This window comes from Nanorana parkeri, unplaced genomic scaffold (assembly GCF_000935625.1).
Source record: "Nanorana parkeri isolate BGI_ZX_2015 unplaced genomic scaffold, ASM93562v1 scaffold319, whole genome shotgun sequence".
Classification (NCBI taxonomy): Eukaryota; Metazoa; Chordata; class Amphibia; order Anura; family Dicroglossidae; genus Nanorana; species Nanorana parkeri.
In genome coordinates, this window is record NW_017306587.1 from 995295 (window position 1) to 1012485 (window position 17191).

General features: G+C 40.5%; 1 protein-coding gene across 2 annotated transcripts in view; it reads left to right on the forward strand.

Annotated features, from left to right (window-relative positions):
• The window catches only part of AGPS (alkylglycerone phosphate synthase), a 161280-nt gene that overhangs the window by 64036 nt on the left and 80053 nt on the right, over positions 1–17191 (forward strand). The window contains exons 7-10 of one of the 2 annotated variants that reach the window (XM_018558082.1): positions 464–543; positions 5175–5255; positions 9220–9353; positions 12793–12800. In XM_018558082.1, the coding sequence (XP_018413584.1) occupies positions 464–543; positions 5175–5255; positions 9220–9353; positions 12793–12800 (303 nt within the window). Of the gene's footprint in view, positions 1–463; positions 544–5174; positions 5256–9219; positions 9354–9614; positions 9626–12792; positions 12801–17191 lie in introns of both variants that reach the window. The other variant, XM_018558081.1, reaches the window with a different exon arrangement.

Consider the following 17191-nt stretch of genomic DNA (forward strand, 5'->3'; position numbering starts at 1 on the left):
TGTGGTGAAACTACAAATCCCACCATGCATTTGCCTCTGGGAGTCATGCGTGTGGCTGTCAGTGTGTTGCAATGCATTATGGGATTCGTAGTTGCACCATAGCTGGAAAGCTGGAACTCACTTACTTCTGCTCTATAGCACCTGCCATAGAGTTGGCTTATTTCAACCTTTATAAAGATTACCTTCAAAGTAGACTTCATATTAGTTTGTGATGTGCAGCAATATAGGAGGGCCATGAGGTTCAGCAAAGATTAAGTGACAGGTGTTGAACTGGTGTATTAGAACCTTCTTTGATCCCCATGTGCGGCTATGAGACCCCTAGTCCTTTCATGTCAACATCATGTTCCTGATTCTGAATACATCCTGTAGTATCTGCCAACGTGGTTATCAGTCTGTTCATAATAAAGGCTTCTGTTATAAGAAATGAATAGTATTTAATCCTATTCTGTGCTGTGTCCTGCAGGTGGGACAAGTGTATCTAATGCATTGGAATGTCCTGAAGATGAGAAAAGAACCATTGTCTCGTTAGATACTTCACAGATGGTAAGTGGAATATTACTCTGGATCTTCTGCCTTCTAATACATGTATTACACATTGTGGTAAGTTTATCAGAAGATAATTAAAGTGTTTTTTTCATCTTTGCTGATTTTATAAAAACTTCCTATATTTTATGGTAAACACTGTCTGACGGCCCATGCTTTTTATGTAATCAAATGTCTCCTTGATTTGCAGTATTCTTATTTTTCACTGATAAATGACTGTTTTTAGTTCTAATTTAGTTTTAATTGTTCTGAAAGCATATTTGCACACAGTAATTGTATGTAAATGGATGTCTTTTGTGCAAATATAATTTGCAGAGAGCTCACAAGATTCACAAAGCCTTGGGCAATTTTTGGAGGTAATACATTTTACAAAGGCTTGCCGTAGCTCCTAAAATTGGTGGGAGGGGGGAGACATATCTGTCCACCAATTAAAGTGTGAACCCTAACAATAACCCTCTCTTGTTTCCCCACTTTTGGTCTTTTTTAAATATACAATTAAGATTTTAAAAATAAAGATATAAAAAATACTTGTAGGTCCTGCTAGAAATCTTGCAAGCTGATTACTTTCTGTGCTACACTGTTATCAGCATTTTTCCCAGTTTTATTGATTGACTGTAGACATGCTTTAAAGGAGAACTATTAGGTGAGTGAAAATCACTCATCCTCATAGTTCGAGCCGACGTGTGACAATGAAACTGTCACACGTCAGCTCAATAGATCGGAAAGTGAGCGAACACATACCACAGCTGGGTGGATCTTGACAGTTATGTCAGGATCTGTCCCGGCTGCGGAGGTCTCAGTATACCGCAAGCTGTAGCTCACGATATACTGAGCTTTGGGTCAAGGGAGGATGCTAGTATATGTCCTCCCGTGACCCTTAAGAGAACTATGAGGAAAAACACCTAACCCATAGTTGTCTTTTAAATATACAATTAAAATGTTGTTATATTAGGTCTAAAGGTGTAATCAAAGTGACACACAGCAAACAATAACTAACATCTGGTAGAGAAAGTCATCTGGCATATACCATACAAAGAAAGACATTCATTGTTTATGTACAATTTCTACATGACAAGACCTAGCAATGGCCTGCTGTCACTGTAACTTTTTAGGTTAGGAGGGAAGAAAAGGGAAGCAGATTAAGAGGAAGGAGGGTTTGGGAAAATGGAAGACGTAGGGGAGGGGAGATAGGATGGGGGGGCTTTTGAGTGTAGGGCTTGTTTAGCGGGTAGTGGAGTCAAGAGTTGGGAGGAAAGGACACTGCTGCACCTCCCAGAAAATGGTGCACTTCATACCAGGTTTACGAGTTTTTAAGCAAGAGTGGGCCTTGGAGACCTAATCAGACAAGAGAGATCAATATTCAGAGGCGAAAGTGAATTTATGCCAGTAAACTCATGTTTTCATAAATTGCTCTCCACTTTTTTGAAGCAATAGGGTTAGGTCCTCCATGTCTTTTATATCATCGGACTTTGTGCAGCCATAATCAAAATTGCGGGGGGACTGTTTTTTCCCCCCAAAGAAGCAGGATGCAAGTTTTGGCAGCATTGACAAGATAAATAAGGTTTTCCGAGGCCAGATATCATGCTGGTAACTGCTTGTATCCAGCTTTCTGAAACGTATTGAGGCCTTGTGGGTGAAGTGTATAATATAGTCCCTTTGGTCATCCATCACTGTTATGCCCAGTTCCCATTCCTATTGGGAAATATAATGGGGGACATAACCATTGGGAGGTTGTATGAGTAGGGAGTAGCCTTGAGAAAGCGTATGCCTGACTGTGCCCTTGATCACTACAAAGGTGGTCAAAGGGAGTTTGAGTGGCAGTATGTCTCTTGTCTTTCAAGACTGTGAGCAGGAAATCTCAGAGTTGCAGTACACTCCAAAACATGAGAGTCAAGGAAGTCAAGTTCTGAATCGTTTAAGTTCACTGCCATTGAGGAAATGGGTCAGCCTAAAACAATTTGTATGCACCAGAGGAGAAAAACTTGAGTTGTGGAGATTAGGGGAAAGCTAGGGTTTCCATAGACCAGAAGCATACCCAAGGACAGTGGAGGAGAGCTAACGAGTTTATTGGATATGGAAAGGAACTCCCATTATAGACTTTGATAGCACGGAGTGTTGTGCAAAGTGGCTTAATGTGCTACGAAGCTCTGAATTCTTTTATACGTTTTCCAGCCCTGTGTAGAGTGAATACAGGTGATCATTGACTTTTTATTCCTCAGGTGATTATAGGCCAGGTCATGGCAAGTTCATCTCTCTTATGCATGCAGGAAATGGCATAGATCAGAATAAGCCTAATAAACATATAAAACCGCTCAGAGAGGTTTTAAAGGCATATTCGAGCATTTTGGCTGCCGCATCAAGGTCCTGGCATTCCTAATTCAGCACATGCAATTAATCTGCTTCATAAAACTCCTACTCCAGAGTATAAACAGATACTATTGGTCTTTATAGCTAGCTTTTTTAAAAATTCAATATTAAGCTTTTTATGGTTTAGTAGTGTTAGGGCACCTTTCATTCATTTTTCCATGATCGATGATGAGCTGTCTTTAGATTATCTAATGACTGTGATAGGTTGAAGATAGGAACTTGGGTACAGAGAACCTGTGCTAGCCATCAGAACACTCAAGGGATAGGATGTTTAAGTTACAGAATTCACACTTTAATATGAATATATAAATGTCCAGGCAAAACCTTTTTTTTAAGAAAAGTGAAGAAGGGATAGAACCACAGTCAGTTTTGTTTGTGTCTTGGGGAGTAGGTTGTCATTAGAGTAGGAGGCAAGACCAATCCTCTCTTTCTCAGGTAAAATACTTTTTTGTCTGGAAAGATTAAAGGAGAACTATGAGATGAGTGATTTCCACTCACCTCATAGTTCTAGCCGACCTGTGACAATGAGACTGTCACAGGTCGGCTCAGTAGATCGGGAGGTGAGCGAACACATACCGGGTTCGCTCACCTCTCAATCCTGTCCCGGCTCTCTGCAGTGACAGGGGGAGGGGCTGGATTCCCCTCTCCCCGCTCCGATCTGCCAGCGCTGACTGGCGGAACGGACGGGGGAGGGGGCGGGTACAGCTGGCTCTGCCTCTAGATAGGCAGAACCAGCTGTCACTCACGCAGCTGGGCGGATCTTGACGTCGATGCCGGGATCCGCTCCGACTGCGGCGTCTCAGTATACCGCGAGCTGTAGCTCGCGGTATACTGAGCTTAGGGTAACGGGAGGACGCTAGTTTGTGTCCTCCCGTTACCCTAAGGAGAACTATGGGGAAAAACACTGACCCCATAGTTCTCCTTTAAAGGGTTCGGCACTCGGTTAGGGTTAATTGTGTTTGTGACCCATAAGATATCCCTTACATGTGGGAAATCAATAATGTATCAGCATACTTTATGAAGTTCCTTGTATGCTCTGCCCTTTTTTCATCCAGCCATTCAAATAGACAGCAGACGTTCAGTGATCTTAATTCCCTCCTTTCAGGTAGCCCTGCCGCATCCAAGGTTCCCCTGGAGCCACTCTGATATGCGTACTTCTAGCCAGGGATATGCAGATACTGCCAAGAAGCTCTTCAACCCAAGCCACCATCTTCACCTACAAAGGTGTTGAATGAGGGGCTCTGTTCTGTGAAATCTCCATAGATAGTGCATTACTTTATGGAACATGAAGACCGGACTAGAGGTCACACACTTTGTGCTACCTGACCGGACGTTCAGGGAAGCACTGCAGTGAGGGACAGAGCAAAGAGAGCCTAGCTAAAGTAAGAGTTTGACGCACAGTAGAGAAAAAAATATATATATTCACTACCGACTGCGCTGAGCTCAACATATAGGGCAATGTTGGTCTGAGAGTGTAATACTTCTTTAATTATTATTCCAGTATCTTTGGTCACCAAGACAAGAAGTGAGAGAAAACTTCACCAGTGGGTAGATGGATACCAATAAAAATCTGACAGGGGTTTCAACCTTTTGCCAGCCCCTTCAAAAGATCTGAGCCACAGTTCCACTATAGTCCAGCAAGGTACAGGTAGCAAGTTGCTCTGTCTGTGACACCGGCACCTATTCTTTGATCAGTGTTCTGGCTTTGATTCACCCAGGAGCTGATTTAATAAAACACTTTTTGGGCTCTGAGGCTTCATTTACACTTGCCACTTTTTTGTCCTCTATAGGCAGAGGAAAACCTGTCAGTCTAGATGCTGTGTTTATGCTTCTAGATGCTTTAAGTGCTGCGCGTTTACATGCATATGCATTTAGATGCGCCTGGTACCAAATCGTAGCATCAAAATGCGCTTACATGTGTAATAAGGCTAAAAGTTTTGGTATGGCACACTTTCTGGCTTAAACACACATAGACTTCTTGGTTTGGGGTAACCCCTGTTCCTTAAGGATGGCTTAATTTTGTGCAGTGGTTCCAAACAGAAGCCATTTGGCTGTGCTAAGAACAACATTTCCTATCAGTTGGGATCGGGGTATCCAGTGTATCTCCCTCCACTAAAAAAAAAAAAAAAGTTACAGTTCCATGGTAATCCAGGAGGCATGCCAGAAATTCTATCAGCAAGGTACAAGGCAGTGTTTTAAAGGAATGTTATACGTCTTATGTTAGCGGTACTTTGTAAATGAGTTTTTGTTTTTTATCCCTACAGAGCAGAATCCTATGGATAGATGAGAAGAATCTGACTGCTCATGTGGAGACTGGTATCACTGGTCAGGATTTAGAAAGACAGGTATGCGAATTTAAGATGATGTTCTTGAGTGTATATCTCTTCTGAAAAATAGTCTCTCATTGCCAATGAAAATCAGCATGTGAGTGAGGGGAATTCTCCAACAGTAACACAGACAGAAGTAAACACTTTTTTCCCCTAATTTTGGATATTAGGGGAAGGCAAGAACCCCTGTCAGATTTCTATTTCTGCCTTTCACAGACAAGAGTTCCTATTCTTCCCTACTCTAAACTAACAAAAAAAAAAAGTTTCCGGCTTGTTATACGTTTTTAACGCTTGTCTCCACAATCTTGCCACACACAGCCTCTTTCAGGAATCACAGGAGCTCCAGTTTTGTTGAGTCACTGTTTTCTGTCCTCCTCTAGGTTAGCACAGGTATATCATAGCATTGATCACTGAAATTCTACCAATGAACAACATATGTTACGCCAATATAACGCATACATTTCATCAACTTCCCTAAAATTCACTTTATACGGCTCAAGCTGTTAACGGTAACATGTTTCAGATTTAGCTTCCCAGAAACCTCCATTTCCTCCTCGTCTCAGACACCCTGATTGAAACTATTAATACCGGTCCCTCTAAATGAAAAAGCCATTACAAACTTCACTTTCGGTACTTATCTAAAGCTAGTGTAAACGAATACGACCGTCCCGGACAATATATATATATTTTTTCCACATTTTTTATTGACATATTACCAGAGTGGAAATTCTCGGTTAACCAAAATGGATTACCTCTGATTGATAGCCTGGTACACCATAAACCCCGGCTTCACAGATGGTTGAGTCTGTGCCGTTTAATGCAAGACTGCTGAGCTTTGAAAAGAATTTCACTGGGACCGCGCGCTTTTGTTGCAATTTAAGGGCATCTATTTCAACTCAGGTGCTGTACAGATGGCAAAGCTGAGCTAATATAGAAAAATGAGGAACAAGTGACTATTTAATGTACAGGAATGCATGATCTGCATCGCTAATAGATGGTGCTGTTGCATACAGGAAACCCATCCAGATGGCTGTACATTAAAACACATCAGTCCTTGAGAGAATTAAGTGTAGGCAATTTGCTCGCATTATTGAAAGGCTGCTTCAGATCACATTAGAGGAAAGAGAACGAGAGATTAACGACTTTATTTATTGGGGTGATTTACATGAAGTTAGCGGTATTTTTTTTTAGAACCTAGTCTGCTGTTTGCTTGTTCTTTGAGAATATATTTGTTCATGATCTGATTTGTTTTGTTAAGAAATAATCTACTTGCCAAAAGTCATCAGCTTATGCTATAGGGTTCTGTATAGTTATCTATGACTAGATATTGAATTGTATTTATTTTAGTTGTTTGTACAAAGATTATTTGGCGCAGGACTGCTTAAAGTCAAACATACTCTAAATACATGAAGGCGAAAAGCAATTTTTTGGGTCTTGTTAGTTAGTTGCACCTTTTGAAGGTCGGCTCCGGAAAAAAACCTTTTTGTTTCTATATTTCTGGAGAAAATGGGGAAAGGGTAGAACCTCTGTCGGGTGATTTATTATTGTCTGTGTCCCAAGTCTTCCAGTCCTTGTGACACTGAGTCAGGGTATGAGGTTGTGTTACTGGAACAGGAAGTTAAAAAAAATAAAATCTAATGAAGACACCTCAATTAAGATATTACCATGATGGGAAGTAAGGGTAAATCTCCTTAGTGGGGAGACAGCAGTAAAGATCCAGCAGAGAATCTAAGCCCTTCCAATGCTACTAAAGGATTTTTGTTCCTGTATTCATCTTTTTTGCAGAGTTTTTTCTATTTCCGTCCATGTTATGGGGTCAGGAGACGAGCAATAATCAATTTCTTTTGTATCTTGTGAATAAAGAAAATAATTAAATAAAATAAGCCAAGACATTTATATATTCAGCTATTCCAGATGAGGCACTGACCCAAAATGTTGGTCAAAGTTTGTCCTTTTAGGGCGGAGGAACAGAGTCTTACTAGCCTGCGTAAATTATCTGCACTATATAAATATCTGTAATAAATAGCCTGCCCCAACATCCTAAACTGACCTTCCCTGCACTCCCTTGCTGCTTTGTTGGGAGCCAAACCTTGAATATGCTCTGTATCCTATGGTGGCGGAAGTTGCACTGGGTTATTGTCACCTCCTCCCTTACATGACAGATTTTAGGCCTGACGGTTGTCAGCTGAACCCTGAGCACTGCATGCTGCACAAAGATCATATTCTTTCTCGTATGTGAAAGCATTGGATAGTTGCAACGGCTCTAATGGAGGAATGGTGTGGCTAGGGCGCTCAGGAGAAGGGATTATAAGCGTGTGGGGTGGTAGTGGAATAAGAAGACAATCTGTTACTTTAGTTTGATTAAAATTAATCCCCTACACACTTTGTGGTTACATTTTTGTCCACCAATTTTATGTGGTGGCCTCTAGTCCTTGTTAGGGAGTTTACAGTAAAAAGTTTATTGCTGATGTTGCCATCTCCACTAAACATTTTTTACATTAAAATCATGTCCCCCCTAAATATCACTTCTAGTGTGAACATGTTTAAATTTAGCAACCTTGTCTCATAGCTTAGGTCTTCCAGCCCCTTAACTAGTTGTGTTGCCCTTATCTGGACTCTGTCCAACTCCAGGACATTCTTTCTGTGGATTGTGACCAAAATTAAACTGAATACTCAAGATGAGGCCGAACCAGTGATCTATAAAGTGGCAACATTATCCCTTTGTCTCTACAGTACATTCCCTTTTTAATACAAGACAGTACTCTGCTAGCTTTGTTTCCCGCAGCCTGGCATTGCAAACTGTTATTCAATCTGTGGTCTACTATGACCCCCAAATCTTTTTCCATTCATTAGTGCAGTACCCATTAATGTATATTCCGCTTGCCTATTTTTAACCCTAAAATGCATTACTTTAAATTTTTCCACATTAAACCTCATCTGCCATATCGTTGCCCACTCCCCTATTTTATTCAGGTCCTCCTGTAATATACTGTCCCGTGTTTATTACCCTCCCAATTTTAGTATCATCAGCAAACACAGACACATGGCTATTAACACCCTCCCCAGGGTGATAGTTTGTATGTAATTTGTTGATACAAGTAAGCAATGTATGAAACCTTCCTGAGGTGGAAGAAGATGGAAGTTGGAGTCCAAGTAATTCCTTTGATTTAGTTAGCTGTGTGTAAAATCTTAGCTTCCACTATTGAGCTCTGTAAACAGGGTTTCCTCAGTAGTGCAGTTAAAATTGAAGCTGAACTCCACACACATATCTACATGCACAGATTAACATTTATATCCATACAGACCTGAGATGTGCACAGACACAACTCTTTTTATTTATTTTTTTGGATAGACTTTGGATGAGTACATACATACAGTCAAGTTTTCATTGTTCTCCATGATCCCACTGAAAATACATTGCCTTACTTCCTGTCCTCCCTATACCCTGTGACAGCAGGATGAGGGAAGTAGTTGTCACTGAGATAGGGGGGCACCGACTGTAAGGATAACCAAACAGAAGTTCTAACTTTTGGTCAAAAATAAATGATTTTTTTTAATTCTGTGTCCCTACTATATAGATTTTGTATCTCTTCCTGTCCTGGCAGGAAGCAGGGGGAAATCTCCCAATAATATGAATTCAAACAAAACCCATAGGAGGTTCCATCCTTTCCCCACTTAGTCCACAGCAAATAAGATTGTGGATGGGGTGGGTCTTTAAGGAATACAGGAGTGACACCTCCCTTCCCCAGCCTGTGACTGGACAGGAAAGGAGCAGAAGCACACTCATGGGGGCCTTGTTTATGGTTTAACCAGGTAAATGTGAAAAAAGGCCTAGAGAACCACCTGCTGTTTGGAGATATTGAATGCACATTATTTTTACCTGACAAAGTCCTGAATGTTCTGAACACAATAAAGAATGTATATCCAAACAGTGTACATTCCCTTTAGCTTCATTAATTCATCTCTATTTGATCTCTTTCAGCTTGGGGAGAGCGGGTACTGCACAGGCCATGAGCCAGATTCCATGGAGTTCAGCACACTGGGGGGCTGGGTAGCCACACGGGCATCGGGCATGAAGAAGAACATCTATGGAAACATTGAAGATCTGGTAATGTAGTTCTTCTGCTTTCCTTTCTCACGCAATGTTTCTTGCAATGTGGTAAGATCATCTGGAGGATATAATACACAGAGTTTCCTTCCTCTGTGATTCTTTTTTTCCCACGTCTGATGGGAATAGATCCCATTTCCATGCAGACCTCTGCATTACGAGTGGCTGATAACAAAATCCACGTAGGCAGAAAGTTGTTTGAGTTCAATGCAGTCATGTCAGACACACGCTTTCCTAATTGCATTCAGGCTTCCCTTCAGATTTGTTTATTGTGTATTTATAGATGAATGCAATGTTTGACCAATATTCCCTTGTTCTCTGCTGCTTTAAATTGAACCTGTACTATGCTCAAGCAGGGCAAAGAACCTGGGGTAAATTTAATTTCACCCCACCCAGCATCATATATGTATCTTCCTTTGACTCCCCTCCTGGTCTGTTCAGGCCCCACAAGGTCTTGTGTAAGCCGTTAGTCCCCGGGCTATAAATCCCTGTGATTGGCCAGTGCGATCACATGGAGTGAGCCACATGTTTCTCCATACCCCCAAGTACCTGGCATTTTCTTCAACTCCCATTGCTAAGTGGGGGAAGAAGGGGGGGGGGGGGGCAAATACATGCTGGGGTTATATGGGGATTCAAGCAGACTTGTTGCTTTGCCCCAGAAGGGGCGTGAAGATCCATTTCTAAGCATAGTGGCCTTATAATATGGAGATAATTGTGAGTGGCCAGTCCTTATCCTCTGGATTTCACAGGTGACTAGGTCTGACACAAATCTGTTCAGTCTGTGTTGTTGATCAGCATGATATAGCAGAAGGTATGGGCACATGGTAATAAATATAAATGTGAATTATGTTTTGTTATTTAGGCAACTTCTTTCTAAAATGTAAATAATTAACTAAATTAGGTTCGCTCTTTATTTTCAGTATTTAGAAATAATCATAAATGTCCTCCAGTGCTGCAATCTTTGAACTTTGTCCAGCTTGCCACTTAAAAAGGAACTTCAGTATTTTCTATAGTCCATGTGATTGTTGCCTCGGCTTTTGCTTCCATGAGGAAAATTGGGAGCAGTTTTTAACTGTCACAAGAAAAATGGACTTCCTAAAACTGAGTACAAGTGTTACAAGAACATTGTTTCGGCACAGTATCCTGTATCTCTGAAGAGGAAAAACGGAGACAGAAACTGGCCACGGCTGCATGGATCTCCTTCTGTGCTGTCGTGGTCAGAATGAAAAAGGGCGGGAAAGTGTCAGGATAACCAATTATTACTGAGGAATTGGAAGATGCCACAAACCAAAACACTAGATGTTCCTTAAACTAAAACCAAGCACAGACACACATATGAGATGAGATTGTAAAGTGTAAACATTTCACTGGCACATATCGGTAAAATATAAGTCAAGGCAACTGGACTTGCTGTATTTTTCTTGAAGATGTTTCACTGGACATCCAACCAGCTTTCTCAATTCAGAGTGACTTGTACAAAAAAAATTATCTGGCACAGTATCTGTGCTTAAATTTCTAGGTCTGTACCTGCTGTGAAGGACTTCCACTCTCCCCTGTTTGAATTTGTAATTTTATCATAATTATTTTAATATTATAAAGTTTCTCTGCAGCAGGCGGAGCTGCATCAGGTGAAGATGAGTGTAAACCTCCAAAACTCTTGGTGAACAGGAGTTGTGGATAGACACAACAGATCTTGCTGTTGAAATATCCAAGACCTTTAAGAAGCCAGGGGCTGACCCAGCCACTTATGCTCCACTTATAACTAAAAATACAGTTTTTGGAAGGACTGGACCTTTAAATTATTGCTAGCATGTCAGTTTTCTCAAGGATTTAACACGTTTATTTTTTTACATTTCTCTTTAAATGTAAATGTCAGTAAGCGTCTGCTATATGCAGAACAGTTGCAGCATGTGGGGCTCTGTGCTACAGATCAGAGAGAAACTGTGATTTGTATATAATAAATAACCGTGATTTTTTTTTTTTAGCAGTTCTTCACCAGTATATTGGCTGCTACCATTTTATACACTCGCATTGATTCATAGACAATTTTTAGTTGTACGGTAGCTGAGCCTTTAACCCTTTCGCTGCCAAGGACGTACGGCGTACGGAGCTACAAAAGTGCTTCCAGCTGGCCAGCTCAGTATGCCGTACGGACCTGGCATTTACAGCTCTACTATAAGCTGATGGTCGCTTTAGCGACCATCAGCTTATAGTAGAACTGTTCAGCAGACTGTCCCCTTTAAATTAATAGCTGTCATCAGCGGCTCACAAGCCGCTGATAACTGCTATTATCAAAAATACCGGGCGCCCCCCCCCGGCACTGCCGGCCGCCGGCATCTGGAGTCTCTTATCCCTCCCTGGAGCCATCCCAGGGAGGGATGAGAGACTCCATGGATCCCCGCTGCTTGTAGGGTCTGTGGCAGCGGGGATCCGTAAAAAAATCACTGTCGGGGGGGGGAGTTTGGGGGGTCTTTTACAAACGCTAGCAACGCAGCAGTTGAAAATCAAATCAATAGGAAAAAATGGCAGAAAATTCAAAAATGGCTTGGCCAGCTGATTTGAAAAATGTTCCGGAGGGCTTGACAGCGAAAGGGTTAAGTTACATTTTGATCCAGGAACTGTCACATGATATTTTTGCACCAGTGTATATGCAAGCCAGGCCAGACCACCTGGGTTTGGCAGCCACAGAGAGGCACCTCTATGTGGTTTAGTTCGCAGGATCTAAGGCCTAATTGGCTTTTTAATTTTCTGTGTTTGTATAATTTGCCTTTAGCCTATATATTGCTCACCAACCTGCCCCTTACTGGGTAACTGGCGGGTGAAGGAGTATCATTTTCAATGATCAGGTCATGTGAACTCTACTTTCTCCCTCTGTCAGCAAACCCTGTGTTAGACTGAAAGCCTGATGCAATGCTGTGTATGTATATATGTGTATATCTATATATCTATAGAGATAGATATATAATCTCAGGATACATGCTTTACTCACAACAACTTTCTCTTGCTTTAAGTGGTAAACTCTGTCATGTTGATTTAGTATTGCTTCTGACCTGAAGAAGAGGTTAACTCTCCAAAGCTTGTCTTTTAAATAATATGTTAGTCCAATAAGAAAGGTATCATTGCACACTTCAATACTCAGTTTTTTGTTTTTTTTTACATCTTCTATATATATATAGATAGATAGATATATATTGTTCACCAACCTGATCCTTCCTTGCTGTAGAGTCAGATTGTCTCCCTCTCCCAGCTGTGGTAGGCTTCACAGTAAATTACATAAGTTGAGTTACTTATACTCGCTGTATTTAAAATTACATTCTATTAGATTATTACTTTTTTAAAGAATACTTACAAGTTCAGTTTGAACATTTCTTGAGATATATTTTTGATATTTATCTATGACATTTACAAATCAGTTTGTAAACAATACATACAAATAACATTTATAAGTGTAAAAAGTGTTTTTGTCTTTGCACACTCCAGTCTCTCAGATGTGCTTCTACCCGCATGTTTTATTGGCTTTCCAAGAAGCTGAGGACATAAGGGCACATTGTGGTGGCAGACACATTAGACTACAGCAGCACTTTACTTTTAAGTTGCTCTCAGAGGGTTTTGTCATGTCTCCCATCATTTTTCATTTTAGCTGCATCTTTACTGTTAAGAATGGCCCACCAAATATAGCTACATAAACTGCTTTGGTTGTATATTTGTAATCCTCTAGTGAGTAGACGTTCGATATACTATAACATTTGTAGCCCTTCCACTATACAGGTGAAGATTCCATCTATAACATAAAATAGTCCTTGGTTTGTTACAATGCAAAGTGTAACTGAAATTATAATTACCCTGACGAGAAAGAATATGTATCACTTTAGAAGCACCATGGCATTATTTAAGATGGCTAAGAACACTGATGTACCAACACCACTTAAATGAACATCCATGGGTTGCCTGTTCATTGACTCAGGATTAATGTTTGGGCAGCCCATAGAATTATGTGCAGCTAATATTTGCAGTACTGCATTCAATGGAGCTGTAAACAGTGAGCAAAAATGTTGGCTATATTTTTAATAGTAATGACAATGTATAAATAGGCAAATGGCATGAATAAACAACATACACAATTACATGATTGCAGATAGCAGTGCCCATATATTGGGAAAATAGTGATACAGGTCCTGTACAAAAAAAAAAACCTTTTTGGAAAATGCTGAGTGTAGTGTAAAGGTTTTGCCATTATATGAGGGCACAGAGCATATGTACGTTCTCATAGCAGGCAGAGGAAACACATGGAGTGGAATTTATCAAAATCTGGAGCAGCTGTGCATGGCAACCAATCAGCTTCTTTCTTTCATTTTCAAATCATAACTGAACAGACTAAAGATAGAAGCTAATTGGTTGCCATAGGCAACTACTCCAGATTCTTCTGCTCCAGTTTTGATAAATGTCCCCCTTTGTGTTATGAAACTTTACCGTATGAACTTCTTAAGTTGGCTGCCTATCTGATCCAAATGAAAGAGCACACACAGCAGGCTGACAACACTGGCGGTAAGGCTCCATTCACACATGGCGTCTACATGGACATCTTAACATATGCGCTGATTCTGCAAGGTTGCGGCCAATCCTTTAGCTGGAACGCGCAGAATCCGCCCGGAATATCACGCTTGGACTTTTTTGCATGACGCACGTTTTCATGCCACGCAGACAATCGCACAAGTGTGAAGAACATACATTTGAATGTATTGTTGTTCAGATTTTGTTTCTGCGCATACGAATACACACAGAAAACTGCTATGTGTGAACGGAGCCTTATTGCAACCTAGTGGCTTAGCGCTGTCAACCTGTTGAAGGAAGTGCCGTTACTGGCAGGATCCCTAGTTAAGAAACTTTGCCAAAGATTTACAAAAAATAGTTTGCTGAAGACGACTATATACACTGAATCATTAGGCCAAACATATTAAAAATAGGTTACATTTACATATACGTAAGTGAATTAGATGCACTTTTTGGGGTATGTGAAGAAAGAATTACTTGCAACCCATATCAACCAGCCAGATTCCTTTTTGTTTTTTTCTAACTGCATTAACATGTGATAGAAAATGTGGTTGCTGCGAGCAAAAAGTGTAGTCATTTCTTTTTTGATTTTCTTTTACAGATAATTTTTTTATCATAATTTAGAAACTTATTTTCCCATGAAAATCTTTGATCACAGTGTGGCTGCCTAGATAAACCACAGCAATGATATATTTGCTGGTGTCCCAAAACACCAGACCTCCTCTTTACAATCTCTGCAAGTCATTGTGTAGGCACTGATAAATGTATTGAGGATTCAAGTCCCTTGTATATGGATGTCTTCCCCGAAAGAGGTACTCATTTAGGGAAGTTTAAAAATGAGTAATCAATTGTTATGCCTCCTGGGGGAAGAGGTGTTTTAATTGGCAGAGATGATTGAGGATGCTACGGAAAAGCTCTTTAAAATGAAATGTTTTAACTGTCTCCTGCCTGTTTTTGCCATTCTTTGATCTGTTGGGTAGTAAATAGTTGTCAGAAAAATGGCTTAGTAACAGACCTCTTCTCATGTAACAGGAAACTGGAACAGTTTCTTGAAGGTTTAAGAGACCCATGTAAAAGAGATTATGGTCAAGCCTCCAAATTATATATTGGATTTAAATATGAACTCCATGTAGATTGTTAAATACATAGCTCAAATATATGAGGGACATTTTAACTGTATATGTATTTTTGTCCACCCATTATTGAGATTTACACATCTGTGCCAGACAACAAAACCAGAATTGTAACCTGACTTTTCTCTACTGCATTTAAAGTGTACCCATGCCCACACTATGGATATTTAAAGTTATTTCACTGCTTGTTAAACTTATGTAAATACTTTAAACACTCCCTGACCTCTCTAGCTGCTTGTACCGTGAAATAATTCATTCTCAAAGATCACACTATGGACTCCATTCCAGTTGATTTCTAACACCTTAGGAACCTCTGCTGTTTGTGAACACACATTCCTCCTGATTGGCTCCTAGGGCTCCTCCTCCCTCTCCAAGCATGAGCTCTACTATAAAGTGGAGGACAAGCGGCTGATACCAAATCAAATTTAGGTTCTTAGATTTGTTGTTTTATATCTGCCTGGAGTTCAGCTTTAAATTAGTTCAGTAATAGCATGTGCCTCTTAATACCAAGAGAACAGACTGGTACCTGTTGGAAGCATGGTGGGGGAAGCACTGAGGCCGGAATAATTGCAGGAGAATAGACTGGTACCTCACGCTTCATCTTTATCGCAAGATGTTGATCAGCTTTTGCCAACAATCATTTTTATGATTTACCTTTTATAGCATCCATATGCAGCTAAAAACCTAATAAAAGCATCACTTGTGACAACCAGCCAGTGTAGCAGGTAATAACCAAGAGGGTATGAGCACCCACTGAGCGCCAAATCATCTTTCTTTCTCATTCACGATGAGAAACAAGGAACACAGGATTAGGAATTAAAAAAAAAAAAGCCATTGGCCAGCCAAGTATAACCCCGCCCAACCCCACAATGTCTCAGTTAGTGTTCTAGGAGGATGGACTATTGTATGTTAGGGGAAGAGTTTGGGCATTTTAACTTTTTTTTTAAAAACTTTTGTTAAGATTCTTCGCTCAATATTCTTTGCTATGCCGCTGAACTTGATATGCAGCTGTCTGGATCAGCTAATCCTCAGCCTGGACCCCACACCACCCCACCAAAGATTGTGGGGCTTGTCTGTAATGTTTTCTGGAGGTATGGCCTCAGTTGAAAGTGATGCACCAAACTCGCACAACATTTGCAACAGTTTCATAAACAGCTTACCGGTATACAAATTTATTATGTTCCTTTTTACATTTTAGTATTGTGGTGCTATTCCTGTAAAAACTAAAAGTTAAATATTTCCCTATTATAACGGAAAGTGGGAGAGTATTGCTAAACAACCAATTTCATTTTGGAGAAACCTTGTCCAGGGCTGTGTCACCAATATCGCCTCCCATCGTTAGTTGTTAGGACTCTGGCGGCCCAGGGATAAATATGTACTGGGGATGGAGTGTCTGGAATGGACATTGCTGCCTCAGTGCTTCCCCTACCATTTTTCCATGAGTTACCTTAATTGGCCTTTTGGGCGGTCAGCCCTGATTATGTGACCTGGTGTAAAATGGCTATGATTGCAAGAGTCTTGGGCGTCACAATTGTCTTATTCCTGATCCTGTGTCTCTTAATGAACGATAAGAGAGTAGGATTTTTGTGCTCACTGCAAAATCCATTTCTTGATGTTTGGGGAACATAGATCCACTCCCAAGACTGCTTTTCTAAAAACTAAAGTCTGAAATCCTAGCATGAGGAAGGGTTACACTTGGCTGGCCAGCTGCTTCTTTTTTTTTTCCAATGTCCAATTCCTCCTGTGGGCAGCATTATAACCCAGTTTTCTCAGATTATTCCTGATCCTATGTCTCTTTAATAAACACCAAAAATCGTGTTGCTTAGTTGCCCCCTGGCATTTTCTAACATATTGAAAAAAATTAACATATTGGGCTAAAATCTACACCAAAAATATAAAATGAAATACAAATTCACTAAGGGCTTAGTCAGACTTGTGTTTAAAGTAAGACCACATGAGTTACCACGTCACAAGAGTGGTGCTATCTGGTAACTTGAATGGCACCCAAATTGTCTAGCATGCACACAATGGTAATGGTAACTGCAAGTGTCAGAATGTGACCTAAAAGAATCTGGTGTCGCCTGCATTGCACTGACCTTCAATTCTGCATATATTTGTCCGGTTTATGGATAAGGTTCCCCTAAGATAATGTATGTGATGAA